Below are 22,428 nucleotides of genomic sequence, written 5' to 3'. Positions count from 1 at the left end.
AAGTCTTAACCGTTGCACGATATCTGTCACTAAAGAGCAGAGCACCTTGTCTTTCCTTGTCTAATTATGGGCCAGATTCTGCCACCCTTGCTCATCTTGAATAGTACTCCACATGAATAAGGGTGACACAATTTAGTCTTGTGAAATCAGGGGTCTATCTAAGAAGACTCAGTAGAGTACACAGGCAAGTAAAATGATGATTCCCAGAACTACTTCATCTCTGACCTAGCCATTCAGTGTCTATCTCCGGGGGCCATTTGACACTTTTTCCTTGATGTCTCATAATGTCCCATCACCAGTTCACTCTTAACACGAGCGAGCTGGTCAAATCAAACACTTCATCTTTCTTCACAGACTTTTCCCTCTCCCTCTCTTTTCTGTCACTCTTGGCAATTCCATTAGTCATCTTGTCCCATAGGTTCACACAAGTAATTTTAATTCCTCTCTGTCCTTCTTTCCCCACAATGATCCAGCCACAAAATCCTGCTGGTTCTTCCTCTACAATATCCCCAGTCTGCCCTCTTCTTTCTATTCTCACCACAAAAAACTCTTGGTCAGGGCCTGATTATTTCATCTTAACAACTGTAATCTCTTTTTGTCTCTTGTATTCTTAACCTCACCCCAATCTTAACTATCCAAAATGCTGCCACCAAAAAATATACTTTAGAAGAACTGGATATGTTCCATGTCTGATTTCAAAAAGAGAAATATAACTTCAGCCCCAATAAGAACAGGAGAGGAAGTGTCAAGGTCCAGAGGCCAGTCAATAACATGGAACTCTGGGGTAGAGCTGGTCTGGAATTTTCCAGTGAAATAGGTTTGGAAAATGCTGATTTGTTGTACCCAAAGTGTTTCATAGCAATGTATGGGGTTCAACAAACTGACTAACCACCTGCCTGGGTTCCTGCCAGCTCAGTTCAGAGGCAGTCCCACCATGGAGACTGTTCCTGGATCCCAGAGATTCCAGGCTCCTAGTCCCAATGGCTCTCTGGGCTGTTGATTCCCCAGGCTGCAGGAATTGGGCAGCCCAGGGAGCTAGCTAGCCTAGGAGTCTAGAAGCCCTGAGGTTCCTGGCCCTAGACAGTCTGCATGGTGTGGCTGCCCAAAGACACAGACCCTTGAAAATCTGACAGCTGTGGACTGAAAGGGACATTATTCTTGTCACTTTCACTTCCACCCATCACTGAAAAGCAGCTGTGAAAATGACAAGAATCATGACAATCTCAGTGAGCAGTTGCCAGGGTCCTGCGGGAAATATTTTTGGAAATACCATGTGTTGGCATTTCCAGAACAATGATTTTACGGAATTCCCCTTTCCCCTGCTAAACAGAAATCCCAAATTTCCATCAGCTCTGTTTTGGAAACCTGGCTCAGAATAAGACTCATCAATCAGCACATGCAGAGATATGTTATTTTAGATAAATGGAACCCTTTGGCTTAGAAATGAAACAATATATTATACAATTAATGTGAGCCGCATACCCTGTGTAGCTTTTCTCTTCTCTCCTCAGAGTCTGGTATACCCCTGAGACTCTGAGGAATGTACCAGAAACATACATTTGTGTGTTCAGGCTGAAAAAAGAAAAAACAAACACGTAAGTGAATAAACATAAGAAGAAAATATAGATCGCCCACACCAATCTCCTGAAGGACAATAAATTGTTATTGAATATTTTATTACAGAAGTGGAGTCCATACATTTTATTAAGACTGTTAGTTCTATATATTAAGAAACAATAAATTCTGTGTAATATTGCTACTTCAGTGTACTTGCAGCCGCCATCTTGGATTCACTATGCATTGTCCCTTTTACAGTATTCTAGAGTGCTGATGAAGTACGAACATTGTTCAACACTTATGTAATTTTAAGAGGATGTCCCTTCCAAGATTCCAGTGCCAGACAGCCCCCAGTCGTATTCAGTGACATCCTACGCAGATGGGTCTGTCTTTTGGTAACTGATTTTCCTCCTCTTAGTAAGTGAAGAGACAAAGTATGTATCAACCAAGACTTTATACAGAGGCACCAGCAGCAGAGGAGGTAGAAGCTTTCAGAGAACCAGGAGTGACAACCTCAGGAATGTCTGCGTGAATAGGCTGTATTAAGGCCATCTTCATACCCTAATCTGAAAAACCAAACCAGTTCCTCTGCACTACATTCTTATGGGAGTCTGGCTTTTTGCTGATAAAGTATTCAGCTTGTGGTCCAATACAGTCCTTTAAGGTGAAAAGAAAAGAAAAGAAAAAAGAAAAGAAAACGAGGGGAGGAATCCCTGTGTTCATAATTGAAATCCATACAGAAGTTCAGTATGTGTCTGGATAAAAGTCTGCCCAGATGTCAGTGGCCAGGTTGTTCTTTTTCATACGTAACTATGAGCTCTTGAGAAACCTACAGAAATTTCAAGATTGCTCCAAGAAATGTACACAGACTTGGTTTCCAGATGTCAGGTTACATGAAAAATATTTTTGGTCTATGTAATGACTTACCTCTCCATCAAAAACCATCTCAAATTCTTCCCTGTTTTTAATTTTAGTATAGAGGTATTCTGACAATTCCAGACATTTGTTGATCTGATTTTCAAATCCTACTGTACCCTATTTTAAAAAGAAAATGTTTTATTAGTTAAAAAAGTTTCCCCTCTTTTCTTTTACCATCTGGTCATCTCTAGTAATTAGGTTTGGACAGAAAATAAAATATGTAACAGGATTATCATTTTGCAAGTTAAAGGATGACCACAGAAATAAATAATACTTTTAGTGCAACTTATTTTGTAAATAGTGAAATTCACATGGTTAAATGTGACCTACAAAAGAATTACTATTTTGTTTGTGCACTATTTTGTTTTTAAAAGAACTTTATTTATGGTGATAAAAATAAATAAATAAATAAATAAATGAATAGAGGTCTTTTTAAATTTTTAAAGAAGATTAATTTTTCAGGGTTTTTTTTTTTTGCCTTCAAAATATCAGGAATATTAAATCTTGGCTCCTCTGTTTTTGCTGGAGGACTAGAGCATTGGGGACAGTTTTAAATCTTTTCTCCCAGCTGTTTGTCAGGAATTTGCATTAAGAAAAGCAAGCTAGAAAGCAAATGAGTTTTAAATAGTTTGACTGAAAATCCCTTTCCCCACTCCGTTGCTCAATTTTCCAGCTGGTCTTTTGTAATGTCATAATCCCACCCATTCTCCAGTCCTCCAAACAAACAAACAAACAAATAAAAACAACCCTGGAAAAATAAAGCTTTAAAAAAATCCAGACCACCTTTGTGCTTCATTGAAAAGGTAAATAAGGGCATGTACACATTTTTTCCCCCTCTTGCAGGTCACCTTTCAGCACCAGTGAAGCCCTTAATGCCACCCTCATTATGCATTTGTGGTGCAGGTTCTCTACACTGGGATAAAATTCACACTGAAAGAATATTTGCAAGATGATTCAAGGGCTTAAATAAATATCGCATTAAACCCACTGTCTATTTTGGAGGCAAATTTGTGCTCATTTTTGGCAGCTGTTAATGCCGGAAGAAAAACCTCCACAGCTTCCAATGTCTCATTTTCCCAAAAAATGACCCAAAGGCAGTTGTTGCAATATAACATCCAATTTACTAGAAGTGGGTCCAACCCAAAACCTCAGAGCTGAAAGCTTTGAGAAAGTCTGCCTCTATAAAAGGCCCAGACCAAAATGCTGACTTTGAGCGCCTCAATTTTTGCAGAAATTTGAATTTCTTCAGTTGAATTTTGTGGTGTGGTCTGGGGACTACAATTTGTTTTAATAAAGTATCACAAACATCCTACTCCACTTCTGAAGTGCAAAGATGGCCGTATCCAGGGGTGAAAGTAAGTTAGAGGACTTATCGGTACGCAGGAGTCCTGAGCAGGGGGCGCGGCCTCAACCGGAAGAGGCAGAGCCTTAAATCCCCAGGCCCTTTAAATCTTGATTTAAAGGGCCAGGGCTCCAGCTGCAGTAGTGGCAGCTGGGAGCCCGGGGCCCTTTAAATCACCCCTGAGCTACCAGCTGCAGAGGAGGCTGGGAGCCCCAGGGCTCGGGGGCGATTTAAAGGGCCCGGGATCCAGCTGCTGCTACCACAGCGGAGCCCTGGGCCCTTTAAATCCCTGAGGAGCCCTGGAGGCTCCCGGCTGCTACCAAGCTTTAAAGGGCCTGGGGCTCTGCTGTGGGGATTTAAAGGGCCCTGGGGCTCCAGCCACCGCTACCCCAGGCCTTCAGCAGCAGGGCTCCAGCGGGGATTTAAAGGGCTGGGGCAGTAGCGGTGGCTGGAGCTCCGGGGCTCTTTAAATCCCCGCCAGAGCCCCCCACCCCTACCCCAGGGCTCGGGTAGCAGGGCTCAGGCAGGGATTTAAAGGGCTTGGGGCTCCAGCCACCGCTACCGCCCCGGCCCTTTAAATCCCCTCTGGAGCCCCGCCGCCGCTACCCTAGGGCTTCGGCAGCAGGGCTCAGGCAGGGATTTAAAGGGCCCCAGGAGGGTAGCGGGGGCTGGAGCTCCGGGGCCCTTTAAATCCCCGCCAGAGCCCCGCCACTGCCGCTCCCCAGGGCTCGGGCAGCAGGGCTCAGGCCAGGATTTAAAGGGCCCCGGGGCAGTAGCGGTGGCTGGAGCCCCAAGCCCTTTAAATCCTCACCTGAGCCCTGCTGCCCAAGCCCTGGGATAGGGGTGGGGGGCTCTGGCAGGGATTTAAAGAGACCTGGAGCTCCAGCCACTGCTACTGCCCCGGCCCTTTAAATCCCCGCCAGAGCCCTGCCGCCGCTACCCCTGGGCTCGGGCAGCAGGGCTCAGGCCGGGATTTAAAGGGCCCTGGGGCAGTAGCAGTGGCTGGAGCTCCGGGGCCCTTTAAATCCCCGCCGCAGCCCCGCTGCCGCTACCCCAGGGCTTTAAATTGCCCTTTCGGAAAGCCGGTCCTGGTACGGCGCACCGGCTCTTACCGGTACGCCGTACTGGGGCGTACCGGCTTAATTTCACCTCTGGCCATATCACATTATTGCTTAGATGTAAGCTTGTTGGGGCTGATGACTCTTTATGTTCTTGTACAGCACCTATTACATCGGGTTTCTGTTCCATGACTGGGACTCCTAGGCACTAAAAAATGCAAATAATAAATAGTAATAATATTAAACACAACAGTCTTCCTCCTATTCTCCCTCTCTGCACCATTGACTGGCAGTCAAATTCTTCACACACCACACTGGTGCTCTAGCCTCTCTTTGATAAGCAGGGGAGGATTTTGCACTTCACACCTGTTCTATATTCATGCTTGATTTTGGTGTGCTAAATGGCTCTCAACCATGGGTGTCCGGTGAACTGGAGGTTGGGGAGGCTAGCCCCCGGCCGCTCCCCTTCTGCCCGAGGCCCCGCCCCTCCCCTCTCCCATAATGCGCCCCTCCCCCGCAGGAGCTCAGAGCACCCCCATTGCAGCCCCCGGCCCCAGCCCTGGGCCACCCAAGTGCCCCCAGTCCTGGAGGGCCCAGCGGCACAGCAGCAGTGCCTCCAGCCCTGGAATGCCAGGCGGCATGGTCTCAGTGGCCCTGCCCCAGAACACCAGGCAGCCAGGAGGTGCGGTCCGAGCTCCAGGTGGGTGGCGCACCCCTGGCCCCAGTGCCAGCTGCCCCGAGTCCCAGTGGCAGGCCATTCCGTCCCAGCCCCAGCCAGCCTGGACCATGGAAGAGCGCCAGAAACTGCAGGATGGGGTCTGGGGGCAGAGTCTGGGTGAAGCCATGCCAGGCTGTTTGGGGACGCACAGTCTCCCATGGCCTATGATACCTGCTTGCCCATGCTCTCAGCCACAAAAGAGAATGTTTGTAGTGAGGTTAGCTGCCAAAAGAGGGCCACAGTGTGGACTGCTGATTTTGTTGAAGAAAGCCAAAGGCAATAAAACACATGCTAGACTGATTTTTAGAAGGCCAACTGATCTATGGGTGACTCAGGGTTGACAGGGTTCTGTAGTCAGTAAATGGTGATTAGTACTATACATATAATATTTTCAAGTTATGGGTCACAATCCAATTTTAATGAATCGTAGGTGGATTTATGCCCTGGGCCTGCAGCCCCAAAAGGATTTGATTTGGAGAAAGGAACTGGTACTCAGTGTATTCAGAACTACCACCAAATCTGTGTTGGATACCACAGTAATTGGAAAAATGAACACAAGAAAAGATAATTTAGGATGTTCCAATAATTCTTCATGCTTTTGCAAATCTGAATGTTAATATTTTGTTCAGTTGTATTTCCTTTGCTGCAGTATTTTTAAAGACACTCTGATGACTCAGAGAAAACTTTGAAAAAATATTTTGTTTAAAAAACAAAAATAGAGATGCATACTTGTTATTTGATTCCCTCATTTTTTAATATTAAAGAAATTTATAGTAAAAATGAGCTTTTATTCATCAGAGGTTATGTGCTGCTTAATCCTCCTCTGAAGCCAAAATTCTCTTTATATGACTTTAGAGTGTGCCATAGCAATAATTATCATTTAATAAAGGATTAGATTGTGGCCACCTTATCAACTGAATCACGCATTTGGGTAATTTTGCCTGACTGAGTGCTACAGGAATGGCCACAGAGTATCACAATTTCATGTAGCGAAATAGAGAGCAAGAAAGTAGTAGTATTAACAGGAAGAAATGTGTTTACCTGCAAATTTGGGCCCCGATCCCACAAATACTTATGCATGTGCTCAACATTAGTCACATGAGAAGCCACATTGACTTCAATGTTATTAATGTTAAGCATGAGCCTAAGTGTTTGCTGTCTCAGGGCCTTGGGAACCAATCCTGCTGTCCTTTGTCAGGCAAAGCTCTTCACAGAACCAAACTTTGTTTTCTAAGTTTTCCATAAAGTCCAAACAAATCTTCTAAAGAAACAACATAGGTATTTTCTCTATTATATACATACAAATTAAATATATTTCTGAGTCATTTTAATTGGACATTTATTGTTTACCTTAGCTTTCCACATCAACCAGAATTTGAAAATGTCCACATGACGACCACATTGTATTGCTTTATCTCCAGTGTCATAGGATATATCATATTGTTTATCTTGCTGGAACAGATATCCGGCACACATCTGATTGCAACCCTGAAGTAGACCCTATGATGAAAAAGCGAATATGTATAACACATATGTAATATATCCATTGAATATATACAAACATACATATATTGTAGAAAAATTGTACTTTTAGGGACCAAATTTTCAGATACTGACCTGATTTTGAGGGCACAAGCTGTAGACACAATTTTGTGCTCTCAAGCTGATCATTTAGATGTCTAAGTTCCTGATTATTCAAGCGATGAAGTTGCATGCATATCACACTGAGACATTTTTATCTCTGTGTGATATGCATGTAATAAGTTTTAACAATACTTAAAAAAAATATTACTGAAAATGCCAGGCTAAATGTATTTGAATTCTTAGTATTCCAAACAAATGTTTCCTGCCTTATACTCCTGGATTCTAGAATATGAGACTACTGTTTCTTAGAAAATAAGACTTTTCGGAGAATCATAAAATACTAGGGTTGGAAGAGACCTCGGGAGGTCATCTAGTCCAATCCCCTGCTCAAAGCAGGATCAACACCCACTAAATCATCCCAGGCAGGGCTTTGTCAAGCCAGGCCTTAAAAACTCTGAGGATGGAGATTCCACCACCTTCCTAAGTAACCCATTCCAGTGCTTCACCACCATCCTAGTGAAACAGTGTTTCCTAATATCCAACCTAGACCTCCCACACCGCAACTTGACACCGTTGTTCCTTGTTCGGTCATCTGCCACCACTGAGAACAGCCAAGCTCTATCCTCTTTGGAACTCCCCTTCAGGTAGTTGAAGGCTGCTATCAAATCTCCCCTCACTCTTCTCTTCTGTAGACTAAATAACCGCAGTTCCCTCAGTCTCTCCTCGTAAATCATGTGCCCAAGTCCCCTAATCATTTTTGTTGCCCTCCACTGGACTCTCTCCAATTTGTCCACATCCCTTCTGTAGTGGGGGGACCAAAACTGGACAGAATACTCCAGGTGTGGCCTCACCAGTGCCGAATAGAGGGGAATAATCACTTCCCTCGATCTGCTGGCAATGCTCCTACTAATACAGCCCAACATGCCATTGGCCTTCTTGGCAACAAGGGCACCCTGCTGACTCACATCCAGCTTCTTATCCACTGTAATGCCCAGGTTCTTTTCTGCAGAACTGCTGCTTAGCCAGTCAGTCCCTAGCCTATAGCAGTGCATGGGATTCTTCCTTCCTAAGTGCAGGACTCTGCACTTGTCCTTGTTGAACCACATCAGATTTCTTTTGGCCCAATCCTCCAATTTGTCTAGGTCACTCTGCAACCTATCCATATCTACCTCTCCCCCCAGCTTAGTGTCATCTGCGAACTTGCTGAGGTGCAATTAATCACATCATCCAGATAATTAGTGAGAGTTGATTGGTTGAGAGTTAATTTTTCATTGTCATTTTCTTTGTTGTTATATGTTTATACTGAACTGTGAGACTGAGTAAGCTTGCTCTGGTGCATAAATTAATTTAAAATGTGGAGGATGGCTTCAACTCCATTTAGGGCCCAGCTCTGGTACTACTAAACATCAGTAATAAGTATGAGCATAACTGGGTCCATACTAGACACATGCTGCTTTTACAATGAAAAGAAAAAGAACTGTTCCACTTCTTCACTAGCTCGATTAGTAATACTATTTTTCCTTGACTGCATACGATCTACACAGAAATATGAAGAGAAACCAAAGTTCTCATGTTCTGAGTTATCATATTAAGAATGTATACTATACTTTCATCTTTAGATCTCAAAGCACTTTACAAAGGAAGGCAATTATCCCCATTTTATGTTGGGGAAACTGAGGCACCAAGCAATGATGTGATTTGCCAAGGTCACCCAGCAGGTCATGGCATGACTAGAACTGAGGCCTTCCAAGCTCCACTCTTGTGATCTATGCAGTAGACCAGTGTTTCTTAACCTTTTTGATGCCAGGGACCAGCTTGCTGCCTTCCTAAACTGTGTCAGTGAGCTCTCAGGGACCAGTACCAGTCCATGGGACTGGTCGTTGAGAAAAGTTGCATTAGAGACTAGACCACACTGCCTCTCTAAATTACCATTTCCGAGAGTGATAGTTAGACAAGTTAATGGAAATTAGAAAGATTAAAATGTCCTGCTCATAGATGATAATGTTCACCTATTGAAAGAGAAGTATTTGGATTCTAATCCTGCTCCCACTGATGACAAAGGCAAAACTTTGAGGATCCTAAAATTGCTTCTGGAGTAGAACTAAAAGTAATGTGGCTACTTTCCAGCAAGATTTTAAACTCTTAAGCCACTTGTGCAATGCAAAATGTTTGCTGTTTATTTTTAAAGCCTAATGTTTGTCCAATTATCAAGTCACAGGGTGGATGTACAATGTTTTATAAAAACACAGGGCCAGATCCTCAGCTGGTATACATCAGCATGACTCCATTGACATCACTGAAACTATCTGAGGATCTTGCCCTGTAGTGTTTACTGTGTTAACCAAAAGCTGAAAAAGGAAAAAGTACTTCCCTCCTCCTCCAAATAAAACAAACATAAATCTACCCAACTCTTCCCGTCAGAAAGAAGCCTACAAAGAAACATACCTTGCAGCATGCCCTAAAAAACTCATGGCTCATTTCACTACTTGTTCTATTGCAAGACTATCAAACAATATAAAACAGACCTTTTCCCGAATCAGAATGGCTGAACATTGTAACAAAACTCCCATCATCTTGTGTGGATTCCATGTGACCGAATTGGCTCTGCAAAAGAATTATGCCCTCAGAGTAGATATGGAAAACAAAGATAAACTTACACCAGTGTAAAGCCAGTGTAAGTGACAACAGAATTGTCATAAACAGGTTAGCTGTTTTGCCTAATTGATGTAACTATGGAGGGTATCAGTGTCTTTGATGTCACCTTTCCCAGATGTGCTGCCTAGGAAAGCAGTTCTTCCAGGATTGATATTACTGTGTCAGACAATAGCGATTACTTGATCTTGTAATTAATGTCAACTAATTAGTGTCAAACTATGCTGATTACTTGATATTGTAACTTTATTCCCAGAAGAATCATCTTCTGGAGACAGCACTAACAGGAATAACAAAACCAGCATGACAGCTTCAATTAATTCAAAGTATCTGCAGGTGGGCAGGGAATTAAGGAGACATTCTCACACACCAGGTATCTAGAGTTCTTTGCTAAATGGCTGGTGCTGTTATAGTCCTCCAGGAGGGAAAAGAAGCTGCTAATTCTTACCCACTTTTCCAGCTAAAGCTCTAATGGATCTTTTTCTTGTTATTTTGTCAGACATATAGGTTGTTAAGAGGCTATAAAACTCTTTACAGTGCATGCCAAACATATAATGTATAAACTTTTTAGGCTGAAGAGTCAATGAATATGCAAGATCAGTTAATTTACTTGCCAAGCAGGTGAGATGTCCTGTGTTTTAAACACACTATCCTAGATAGTTTCATAGTGTTGGTAGAAGAAATGTCCCAACATTTTGCTGCTACTGCCCTCTCCATTCCATCTTATTAACTACTGAATATCCCCTTGTGTAACTATGTATTTTAGATTCTTTAAAGAAGGAAAGTATATAGTATGGGTGAGATTTTTCATGGTGTTTGCCTGGGTGCACACAGGGTGGGGAAGGACAATTCAAAGAGTCGTTCTCTTTTCTTGCATCCCCCTCTCAAGAGCCAGAAATAATCATAGTCCCTGCATTCTGGGGAGAACAGTGACTGGTCCACCCTAGTGGCCACAAATGGAGCAGCTGTGCCCTCTGCTACCAGAGCTATCTCAGGGATGGAGAATGAAGCACATCCACCTAAGGAATAGCACAGCATGTGTGGTCACCCTGCACCTTTGGGAACTCATAGTCCCTCCAGGAACTCCTCTTTGGGCAATGCAGTCTGATACAGGCCCCGCATGCACACAGCACAATCTGGACTCTTTACATAGAAACCAGACTGTGTGGGATGTGATTTTTTCCAAAAAAGTTCAATGACATATTAGAAGAAACATTTAGGAAGTAGAATTTATTTGTTATATTTTCAAATGGTGAGATATGGTCTCAATTTACCATCTGTGTTACAGAATCTTATCTTTATGTTTCAAAAGCATGAGAGAATTTTAAGTAGTTTTCTCAGGACATGTTAAAAATTAAAAAAGGGGGATATTAGGAGGGTTTTAACATAAGGGCACCATTCACTGACTTGCACAATAAAAGGGCATGCCAAGATAGCTCATTCAGGCCCTGTCTCCATGGCAGAAGGCCATTCAGAGCATGTACACATTTTTTGGTATACCAAGTCTGGCTAGAGTGCTAATAGATCCCAGCTGGGGCCTGTGAAAATCAGTTATGCAGCATGTGTCCTCTACCAGTCACTGCAGATCAATGTGGTTTATTATGGTAAGAAAAATCACAACACCCACTGGGATCTGCTGTTTTCAGTCACTGCTTAGAGTTGGGATTTAATGATTAGCCCCAGCTGCCCTCAGGTCAGTATCAGTGTGCCAGATTCTGTCCTGATTTACCAATGGGTTGAATAGGGTGTGAGGGCAGAATTTGGCACAATGGCTCTTCAGTGGACCTACTGCCGTAATAAGAGTGGCTGGCCAACTGGATTGGCTAGTGGTTAGACCTGGGTTTGTGTGGCTCAGTTGCTTTGTGGTTTCCCTGCCAAGTGCTTCATACTGCTTTCTTGATCTTTGCACTAGGAGGGTCCACATTATTTTCCCACCCACCAACCTCATTCTTTGTCCTATTTTTGCTGGTTACTTGCTATATATGCTAAATTTCCCACCAGTGGGAAATTTTGGCTTTTACAAGAAAGCGCTTATGTTTCACTGTTTCCTTTTATCGTGCTACATTATATCTATCTTTGTGTCCTGGGAATTAGAAATGAATGGCTCTAGGGTATGGAAGGAATTTTGTGCTAGGCTTTTCCATGCTAATTTGACTGGCCATGGCTAGATTTTACCTCAAATGCCTTTTTGCTTTCCTTGGAGATTCAGATATCTTGCACATATTAATGGTGCACCTTGTATGGTGTCTGGGTATGCAGCAGTTTTCTGATTTACATGCATATGGTCAGTTCTTGCTGATAGAGCAGTATCCAGTGGGGGCAGGTGAGTCAAGAGACAGAACCTCACGTAGGTTAAGGCCTTATCATCATTGGATGAGAGCCACACCTGTGGAAAAGTCTTCTCATCATACTAGACTGGACCACTGTTGAAGTATGGATAAGCTTGGAAATACAGAGGGGGTCTGTCCTGTGACACAGGCTGTGGACCAAGACAGTGCCCTGGTGATGCAGGTTACCGCACATGAATCTGGGTCAAGTTCAGCAAGAACTTCCTGCCTGTTTTAAATTTGGTTGATTTGAATCAAGGTTATTTAATGAAGGTCAGGTCCTTGCCTCAGTGAACATCCGGATGAAAGGGGCTGTGTAAGAGGGAATGCCATCAAGGCCCATGGAGGTAAGGTATATTTCCCACAGACCATTCTCTGGACACTACAGCAGCCTTAGGCTTTCAGTAGCCCTCCCGGCCCCTGTGTCCTGCTGGAAAGAGGGAATAGCTTTTGGAACAGTGTATTTACGGAACCACTAGCCCCACCTCCGAAGTCCCCTGCACATTGAGGTGCAGTGACTCTATGATGCTGTGCCTGCGCTGCAGGAAGACCCCTAGGTGAGCTCCACAAATCCTTCTACCCTTGCGTAATGGAATGGCGCCAGCTCTGCTGCGGTCGTTGCCCTTTTCAGCCATGGAGAGCGAAGGTCTGCCCCCAAAAGCTGCTGCCAGTGTGACCCCACCATGTGTCCCTCTAGTTCAGGGGTGGGCAAACTACGGCCTGCGGGCCACATCTGGCCCTCCAGCTGATTTAATCCAGCCCTTGAGCTCCCGCTGGGGAACAGGATCTGGGGCTTGCTCCAGCCAGAAGCAGGGTCAGGGGCCACTCCGCATGTGTGTGCCCTGGCTTCCGGTAGCAGCGGCATGTCCGCCCTCCGGCTTCTACATTTAGGGCCAGCCAGGGGGCTCTGCACGCTGCCCCCACCCCAAGCGCCGCTCCCGTAGCTCCCATTGGCCAAGAACTGTGGCCAATGGGAACTGCAGGGGAGGCGCCTGCGGACGGGGCAGCGCACAGAGCCACCTGGTCACGCCTCTGTATAGGAGCCAGAGAGGGGACATGTCGCTGCTTCCAGGAGCTGCTTGAGGTAAGCGCTGCCTGGATCCTGTGCCCTTGACCCCCTCCCATGCCCCAACCCCTGCCCCAGCCCTGATCCCCCTCCTGCCCTCCAAACCTCTCAGTCCCAGCCTGGTGCACCCTCCTGCGCCCCAAGCCCCTCATTCCCAGGCCTACTCCAGAGCCTGCACCCCCAATTGGAACCCTCACCCCCCCAAACCCCAAATTCTTGCCCCAGCCCAGAGCCCCCTCCTGAACCCTGAGCTCCTCCCACCCCAAAGCCCACACCCCCAGCCGGAGCACTCACTGCCCCCCGTGTCCCAATCCCCTGCCCCAGCCCTGATCCCCCTCCTGCCCGCCGAACCCCTTGGTCCCAGCCTGGAGCACCCTCCTACACCCCAGATCCCTCGTCCCCAGCCCCACGCCAGAGCCCACACCTCCAGTAGGACCGCTCCTCCCCATACCCCAACCCCCTACCCCAGCCAGGAACCCCCTCCTGCACCCTGAACTCCTCATTTCTGGCCCCACTCCAGAGCCCACACCCCCAAGCAGAGCCCTCACCCCCTCCTGCACCTGAACCCTAATTTTGTGAGCATTCATGGGCCCCCATACAATTTCCATACCCAGATGTGGCCCTCGGGCCAAAAAGTTTGCCCACCCCTGCTCTAGTTGATGTTTATATCATTGGCTCTCATTTAGAGAAGATTCATCTGTAGCTAGAATAAAGGCTCAATATTTACTGGAAGTGATTCCAAAGAGCTTCCAGATGAGGAATCCCATAACCTTCCCCCCCTCCACACACACACACACACACACACACACACACACACACACACACACACACACACACACACACACACACACACACACACACACACACACACACACACACACACACACTCGAATCCCTTCCCAGGATTCCTCTTTTTATTCCCACACCAAGTTTAGCCTTCTAATCCTTACTCTCAAGGCCCAGCCCAGCTTAAATCTCATTTCCTACAGGTCAGCCTGTCCTCTCTCTTTAGTTTTCCCATTGTGCCTCCTTTGAAGTTACGCTTTACTTTTGGAACTGCCTCCCCTCCTCCTATTTGCTAAACAATCTCTCTGTCCTCCTTCAAACTTACCTTTCACTTTGCTTTCCATCACTGACCTCCTCTCCAATGCAGTTTTCAACCCCCTGTTCAACCTTTTATTGTTTCTGTTTAATTTACAGTGTAAGATCCTTGAGGCAGGGACTTTGTCCTTCCATACATTTGTGAAAGACCACGTACAACTGCATAAATAAATAGCAACACCAATAAGCTGTGTGCAGTACCTTTCTATTCCATTCAGTTTATGACGATGCTTCCTGGACATTAGCAGTCCACCTCCCCAAGCAGCCTGAAAGTGTTGCAAGAACAGGTAAAAAGTCAGTATTTTTGAAAAGTCAATAATATTTTACTTTACCGTGCACCCAGCCCTTTAAACCTTCCGGCCACTGGACTACTAATGGAAGTTAAATACGTGGAGCATTCTTAGGATGGGGCTCTATATCTATTTGCAACTCTCTTAAACTCAAAATCACAGGGAAGATGAGCACTGCTCAACAGTAAAGATTTAAATTCAACACCAAACATTTGCAGACTAGAATCCGCTGTCACTAGGATTAGTTTTAGCAGATTGTTCAGTTACTTACATCTACATGGAGCCAGAGGTTATATTTTTCACATATGTCTGCAATCTCCTCTATTGGATCAAAGGCCCCGTAGACTGTTGTTCCTGCGGTTGCATTTACATAAAGTGGAATATGTCCCTGCAATATAAATAATGTTGATTCAGCGTGAAATCTGGTCCACCTCAAAAATCAGACTTCAAGGTGATTTCAGGTGCTTCACCTGCCCCTGTGTCCCTGTGTCAACGTTTGTGGGTTTACTCTCAATTTTTCCATTTAAAAAAAATGTTTTTGTCTCCATTGTTGCTGCATGAAAGCCCCCCACGAACAACCATGAAAACTGATTCCCTGATTGGCGACACAGGGGAAATGGGGAAACTGGTTATACAAAGTGCTGTCAAATGCCCAAAGTAAACAAACAAAGAAAAATTGTGTCTCTGATCTCCTTCAGTTATGGTAAAGTTAGGAGACTTTTGTAACGATATTAAGCAAAAAATAAGTAAATGAAAAATAAAAAAAATTCAGACGGAAGTGTGATTTTAAGTTGACAGTTGTTCCTTTGATCTTTCTTGTATACAGTAGAATTTTAAAAGTGCAACTGCAAGCCGTATCAAACTGAGATGACTTTGAACTTCATTAAATAGAATTTAAAATATACCTATCTACTTGTTACTGGGACAGCATAGCTACAAAAATATATTTAATTTAATATGCAAGCTACAGCTTGTTTAGAATAGGTACTCTTGAACACCAACTTTTGAAGATTCCTCTTCACTGTTTTACAAAACATTAATTTATTCTTGCATTGATTTTTATTTTTAAATATAGGATTCCTCACATGGAAAATTAACATTAACGTTTAAAGGGACCAATCCTACAAACCCACCCTTGAAGCCAATAGGAATTCTAAAGATTTCATAGGATTAGCCCCAAAAAGGTTCTTACATATTTTCATATAATTTTTCATATTAATAATAATCTTTTTCAATTTTTCTAAAACAGAAAAATAAAAAGGAAAAATCCTACCCATTTAGGCCTTGTTCAGAAAGATATATGTGTATATCAAGAGTTTGAAATAACTACATGAATTAAATAGTAAATTAAAACCAAAATCTGTAGATTATTTCTTGAACAGTGTAGAAATATAGAGCTATACAACCAAAATCATCATTGTAGAATAAAATAGGTCTCTGACAGCGTCTAGAATAAATATTCTGATTTAATGTTATTCCTCATCCTCAAAGGGAAAATGTAATAAATTCTTAATCTAAACATTAAAGCTCTAAGCTTTAAAATGTGTACCTTTTGCTTAGCTTCCAGAATTTTGGCTTCCAAATCAGCTGGTATTATTTTCCCTCTGTAATTATTGCAGAAACAAAAAGATAAAGAAAATTAGAAGATTGTGCACAAAGAGTTTCAGCTACAGCAGAAATAATTTAATGGGATCTTTTCAACAGACCATTAGCAGCTTGACACACTGTACTGAACCAGTCCTTAAGCACAATAAAATAAATTTAACAGATGAACACATTTAATACATCAAGAACTTAACATTCATCCTACCTTTCATTGCATTTTATCAAAATCACATTTTCTGTTCCAAACCCAAGTGCAGCCCCAGCTTTCTTTATTGAGTAGTGACTCTGCAGGAAAAACATACACAGCCTTACTGGTGGAATAGTCACTTATCTGAATGTCTTAAAAACATTTAGCAATATATTAACAACAATTAGCAGCGTGTTAAACTCACATGTTCCGAAGTGAAGAGAACCAGTTTAGGAACTGCAGCCATGCCTTTAGTTTTGACTTCAGGGAAATACTTGTAGCGAGCAGCCATTATGCCGTACATATTGGATATAGCCCCTCCTATAAAAGAGCACAAAACATTGAAAATGAGAAAAGCAATCTGACCTTTTATAGAAGAAAGGCATGTCAATATCGTTTGTGCAATGTAGTGAAAACTTCAGTGAAGTATGAAAGAACAACTTACTGAGATGCATGGTTATCTGTCAGGAAGGTCTAAAAGACAGACCTTTTAAGAGTCCATATTAGAAGTCAGAATTTCTTATTTATCTCCCCTTCTGATTGTTAATATTTCTGTAACACGTTCATTAGAGGATCAGTGTTCAATATGCTGCACTTGGGAATGAGGCCCATGACCTTGGTTAACAAGAATAGCAATTTCATACCTAATTCCATGTTACTGAAGACTATAACAGACTCTAAAACAACTTTCCTTAAACATTACCATTAACCGGTGCATTAGGCCAACTGTTTTGTGTCTTTTTCCTGCATAAGGGACGAGGACCTTAGTGAGTTTGCATTCATGGGTTTTGTGCTTAAGATTTGTCCTCCATCTTCTGAAACAAGAAGGGGATTTGTCCCCCAAAACCCACACATCTCAGGAATCCTGCTAGAAACTAGGGCCATCAGCAAAGAGGCCATGTACCTCTGCACTGCTTCCCAGCCCCCTCTGCCACTGACCATTGTCCCTATGCTCCACTCATGGAGTGGGTTCAGAGCATGGAGGGGGGGTGATAAGAGAGGTACTTTGGCCTGAGCCAGCATAATCATACTCTCAGATTCTCTGCAGGTTTCCGGGGAGATGATGCCATAGAAAGTGGCCAGCCTCCAATCCTTCACCTAGGATTTGATCCTTCATCAAATCCTTATTGATCACCCAAAGAGTTGCATCTGTGAATTATGAGGAAGGGGAGGATGATGCGGCAAAGACAGCACACTCCTCTTCTACAACCTCCAGCTCAGATCTGTACCTAAACATGTGTCAGGATTTTTAGAGGTGTGAGCTGTCAGGCAAGGAGATGTAGTTGCTCAACACCTCTGGAAATTAGGCACCTAAATATGGATTTTGGTACCTAACTTTAGGATTAAAGTTTGAAAATTTTGGCAAAGTTTCTGAATGGCCCCTGCCATTATATTCATAACTATACTAAAAGATGAAAACTGCATATAAATGTTTTTAACCCTTTATGGGAAGTTTAAAAGAAACAAATGCTTTAGAAGGACCATTATTAGTTTTAAAACTCAGACACTGCGTTTTCTATTACAGAACTTACATGACTGTATGCTTTCAGCTACAGGCAATATTTATCTCAACTTGTCAAAAGTGAGACTAAAACCTACCAGGTGAGAATATTCCATCACCATCTTTATTTGACCATCCAATAATCTCTCTCATCTTTCGAAGCGTTATTTGCTCCATGAGGACAAAAACAGGTGCAATTTCATATGTAAACCTGAGTGGATAAAAAAAATGGATACATAGTTCCCATTCCAAAAGGCACATAAATGCTTAATCTTTGATCTTTCGTGAAAATATTTAAGACTCATAAAATTGCCTGTGAATTCAGGACCTTATACTGCAGCTTTTACTCAAACAAAACTTCCTACAAGGCCAGTGGGAATACTTTGCAAGTAAGGACTGCAGTATTGGGCCCCACATATGTTTTCCACTGTTTCTGTGTTTATACAATTTACAGTAATTACAACAATATTGACAGTCAGTACCATGCAAAATTAGACTGTAAAATATTTGGTTCACAGAGTGCCAGTTTCACACTTGTAGAATAGCATATTGTCAGAATCGTAGAGTTATGAAAACGGTAAGCGTTAGACAGCTTACCACAAAGATAATTAGAAATATTGAACTATGGCTTAAAAATCTAAATACAATTATTTATGTGGACGTAGTCTGCTAATAATCCCCAAGGACAATTTATTTCTACAATGCCATGCAATCAATATCTGTCAAGAGTAATTATAAATGATGATTTTCTAATTACCAATTACAAACAACAAGAGAGCAGTCAACTGTTATATCCACCTAATGCAGACCAGAAGTATTGCATAGTCTAGTATGCCATGCATGTCATGGACAAAAATTTGAATCTAGATTGATAGGCTATGCTACTCTGTTAGGTGACCAAGGAAGGCTTATTGTCAAATTACTATCAGTGTAAACAAGCTATGTGAGACAAGGTTTATTTTGAACACTGAAAAAAATGAATTTAGAATGGGGCAGAAAGTAACTAAATGTAAGGAGTGGAATTTTCAAAGGGGCCTAAGGGAGTTAGACACCTGAATTTCATGGGATCTGGGCATCTAAATTCCTTAGTCACCTTTTTAAAACCTAAACAAGGTCCTTAATGATATCCCTCTTCTGTCCTAACACCAAGATGACTTTGTTAGGATATCCATTTAAGATGCGATAGGCTTTGTATTTTTGTCTATTCCTAGTTATTTTCAGTTTTGAAGAGTCAAAACAGTACATTTATTTTTCTTTAGATCATCAGAATTGCAACAGGGAATCACTTCTAGTGGTGTTCTGGAAGTTGGGCATTGTCAGCTATGACAGAAATAGAGTTTATAAATTAAGCTCCACCTGCAGTATATCCAGGAGCAAAGTTATAACATTGTTTTTAAACACTGCAAATCTAGGGCCCAATCTTCCATTCCTTATTTGGAAAAACTCCAACTAAAGTCCATGTGAATCCTCTCGTGTACAAGTCATTGAGGGCCTAATCCAAAGCCAACTGAAGTCAAAGGGATTTTTTTCTGTTGATTTAAATGGCCTTTGGATTGGCCCCAAGTACTTTCAAATGGAACTCCAAATACCTCCTGAAAGAATAAATTGCCTGTACACAGAGTACAGAGCTATTAACAAAGTTTTTGTGTGTGTGCCATATTAAGAGTATTCACAGAGAAAATTTTAAATAAGTCAAAATGAATTAATGAAATTGCTAGGGAAAATATCGCATGAGCCTGCAAAGATTCACAAAGAAATGATGGAAGATTGTGGATGATAAAAAATCGTAAGTCCAATACCCAAAGACTAAGGCTAAGATCTGCAAAATCACTTTTGGGATTTGGATGCTCTAGTCTAGTCCCATTTATTTTTACCCTTAAGTGGCTTTGACAATCTCAGCCTAAAAGTATAAAATGTGTGCAGCCATGGAAAAACAACTCTTGTTATGAAATGACCTTCATGTGGATATGACCCTTGGAACTCCCATACTAATATAGTCTTTACCAATATCATTGACAGTGATTGCAAACATGGAAGGGTGGGTTTTTTAAAAACTACCCAGCAGTAGCTTAATTCTGCTCCCACTGAAGCCAATGGAAACTTTATCACTGACTACATGGGAGCAGAGTTAGATCAACACTGACCACTTCTGAAAATTCTACCCTAAATGTCTTATGAGTTGTCATTTCAATTATTGATACTACCCTGGTACTCAATTTGTATATCTACATGATGACTCTAGTATGATTAACATGGCGTATCATATTCATAAAAACACCAACAAAATATAAAGAAGGTAAGATGAAATTCTGATCACCATATGGGGAAAAAATATTCTCTGCAATTAATCAAAAGTATTGAGAGGTGTTTAGAGGTGGAAAAGAAAAATGGCAGTAGGAAGATAACTTAGTCACAAGAGTCCAATGTTACATGCTTCTGTAGCAGAACTAGGTTAGAACAATTTTTAGATAAAGGTCATTCATTAACTCTTCTTCACTACTGGAAAGCTGCACTAACCAGAGAACCTATTCTCTAGAATTGATCTGTTTGAATCATATAATATTGTATAAACACCTCTTTAACAGTATCTGTAATTACTGCGTTCTATTAAGCTATTTCATTTTGGTCTTAAATTCTTTAAATATATTGCATTTTTCCACTGCACAGCTGAGGTAAGAGAACAGTCTATGTGATTTGTGTTTGGTAAATCCAACACAAAAAGGGGAAGTTGTGCAATTTTCATGCTTACAGAAAATCATTTTCTATATGTATTTAATATGTGTCTCTGTTAAAGTGCAAATGGTCCAGAAAGGGTACAGAACTTTACTGAATTAAGCTATTTTAACAGGACAATTTTCTAAGTCAATCCAAGAAAAAAAAACCCTTCATAATAAATAATCACCTTTTTGAAATTAGATAAGTGAATGAAATGGTCTTAATAATTATTTTTAATATATACAGCCACACAGTATGCTGTCATAAGGTAAAATGCTGCTTTGACTTACAGCTTGTGCAACCTAACTGACTTCACTGATTTTGCATGAGCTGATAGTCAAGACAGAATTTGGCTCACAATAAGTGTCATCTGCTTAATTTACCTGATAACTTTAAAAACAGAGTATGCTTTCTCCCTACACAGTAGTGAAATTTAAGCAATGTTTTTTAGAAAATTAATCACATTTTTAATTTTAAAATGTTGTGTGTCATACTAAACAAATAATTCAACAGTCACATTACAAATTGAGTGTATAATGGGTTATTTTCAATTATTTCTCTTATTTGATTTACTAATACAATTTTTTTGAAAATACGAAATTAACTGGGAGCAGTATTATTAAAAAGAACTAGGTGTTTTTGAATTGAGTCTTTTATGTGGTTTTCTTTGTTTCTGGAGTCACTGGATGGGCACATCTGGCAAACTACATACAACAGCTAGTAATCAGCTGTACCCAGTGAACCATTATCAATGGATGAAGGAAATGAAAATAATCTTAATTTTTCAATTTGCAGGTAAATTTCATTGTGCCGTACACATTAGCAACAACAACAAAGCTACACTTCCATGCTAGCGGCAGTTTTAGGTGAAATGAACACAGCCATAACACAATACATACACACATCCATTAAAGTCCTGAAATGAAAAGTGGTATTTGTTATCTGATAAGTATTTTGACTCCAAGCATGTCACACTTTTTGGAGCATACACAAATCAATACATAATTTAAAACTGCCCAAAGGCTTTCCCCCCCACCCTCTCTGAATGACACTATTTGTTGTAGAAATACAACAATACACCTTGAACTTAATTTTCACTTTCATTACATTGAAATGTAATGAATAATGGAGTGTAATTTATTAAATAAAATCTAGGTCCAAAAGGTTATCTGTCTGATCCTGCCATACTCTGTATTTTAACTAATCTCAGTTAGGATAATTCCTTCATATTATCAAGTTAATTTGGAATGTTATGGTTTTTAATCCTTTTGACAGCTTTTCTGAAGCCACTTAAAAGCCACTTATGTGATGACAACTGAATAAAGAGGAAGCTAAGGGCCCAATCCTGCTCTCACTGAGGTCAATGGGAACAGGAGCAGAATCAGGATCATAAATAGTTTATGCTTTAGTGTTTGCATTAGGCTAATTGCAAAATTATTAATTGGAAAGTCAGATCTTAACAAGAATTAGCAAAGAAAGAAAGAAAGAAAGAAAGAAAGACCATCTAAATTATAAGAGTTCTGGTTGTAACACACTGGGATAGATAAACAATAAATTTCTCCAAAAGAAGTTCCATCATTTGGTTTTGCATTATCAGAATGACTATAGTTTACTTACACTTTATTTTGGGATATTTGAGTTTGTGTGTGATAGTAATGCAAGATTTCCTCTTAAAATCTGTTCAAAGCTATAATTGTTTCCACGAGTTTATTGCTGCGCTATATAACATAAGAATGTGTAGGACACATAATACATTACATGGGACATCTTCATTATAAATGAGTTGCAGAAATCAGTCCTGTATAAT

At 41.7% G+C, this 22,428-nt stretch overlaps 1 protein-coding gene across 2 annotated transcripts in view; it reads right to left on the bottom strand.

Moving 5' to 3' along the window:
- The window catches only part of GAD1 (glutamate decarboxylase 1), a 46,708-nt gene that overhangs the window by 5,894 nt on the left and 18,386 nt on the right, over positions 1-22,428 (bottom strand). For both annotated transcript variants that reach the window (XM_048869399.2, XM_048869397.2), the window contains exons 7-16: positions 18,005-18,117; positions 16,611-16,726; positions 16,424-16,503; positions 16,163-16,217; positions 14,885-15,001; positions 14,525-14,589; positions 9,703-9,781; positions 6,944-7,093; positions 2,485-2,592; positions 1,483-1,572 (exon numbers count right to left, since the gene is read on the bottom strand). In XM_048869399.2, coding sequence (XP_048725356.1) covers positions 1,483-1,572; positions 2,485-2,592; positions 6,944-7,093; positions 9,703-9,781; positions 14,525-14,589; positions 14,885-15,001; positions 16,163-16,217; positions 16,424-16,503; positions 16,611-16,726; positions 18,005-18,117 — 973 coding nt within the window. The remainder of the gene's footprint in view (positions 1-1,482; positions 1,573-2,484; positions 2,593-6,943; positions 7,094-9,702; positions 9,782-14,524; positions 14,590-14,884; positions 15,002-16,162; positions 16,218-16,423; positions 16,504-16,610; positions 16,727-18,004; positions 18,118-22,428) is intronic.

The sequence above is a fragment of the Caretta caretta genome, chromosome 11 (genome assembly GCF_965140235.1).
Source record: "Caretta caretta isolate rCarCar2 chromosome 11, rCarCar1.hap1, whole genome shotgun sequence".
NCBI classification, from domain to species: Eukaryota; Metazoa; Chordata; order Testudines; family Cheloniidae; genus Caretta; species Caretta caretta.
This window is presented reverse-complemented; position numbering and strand designations above follow the sequence as displayed.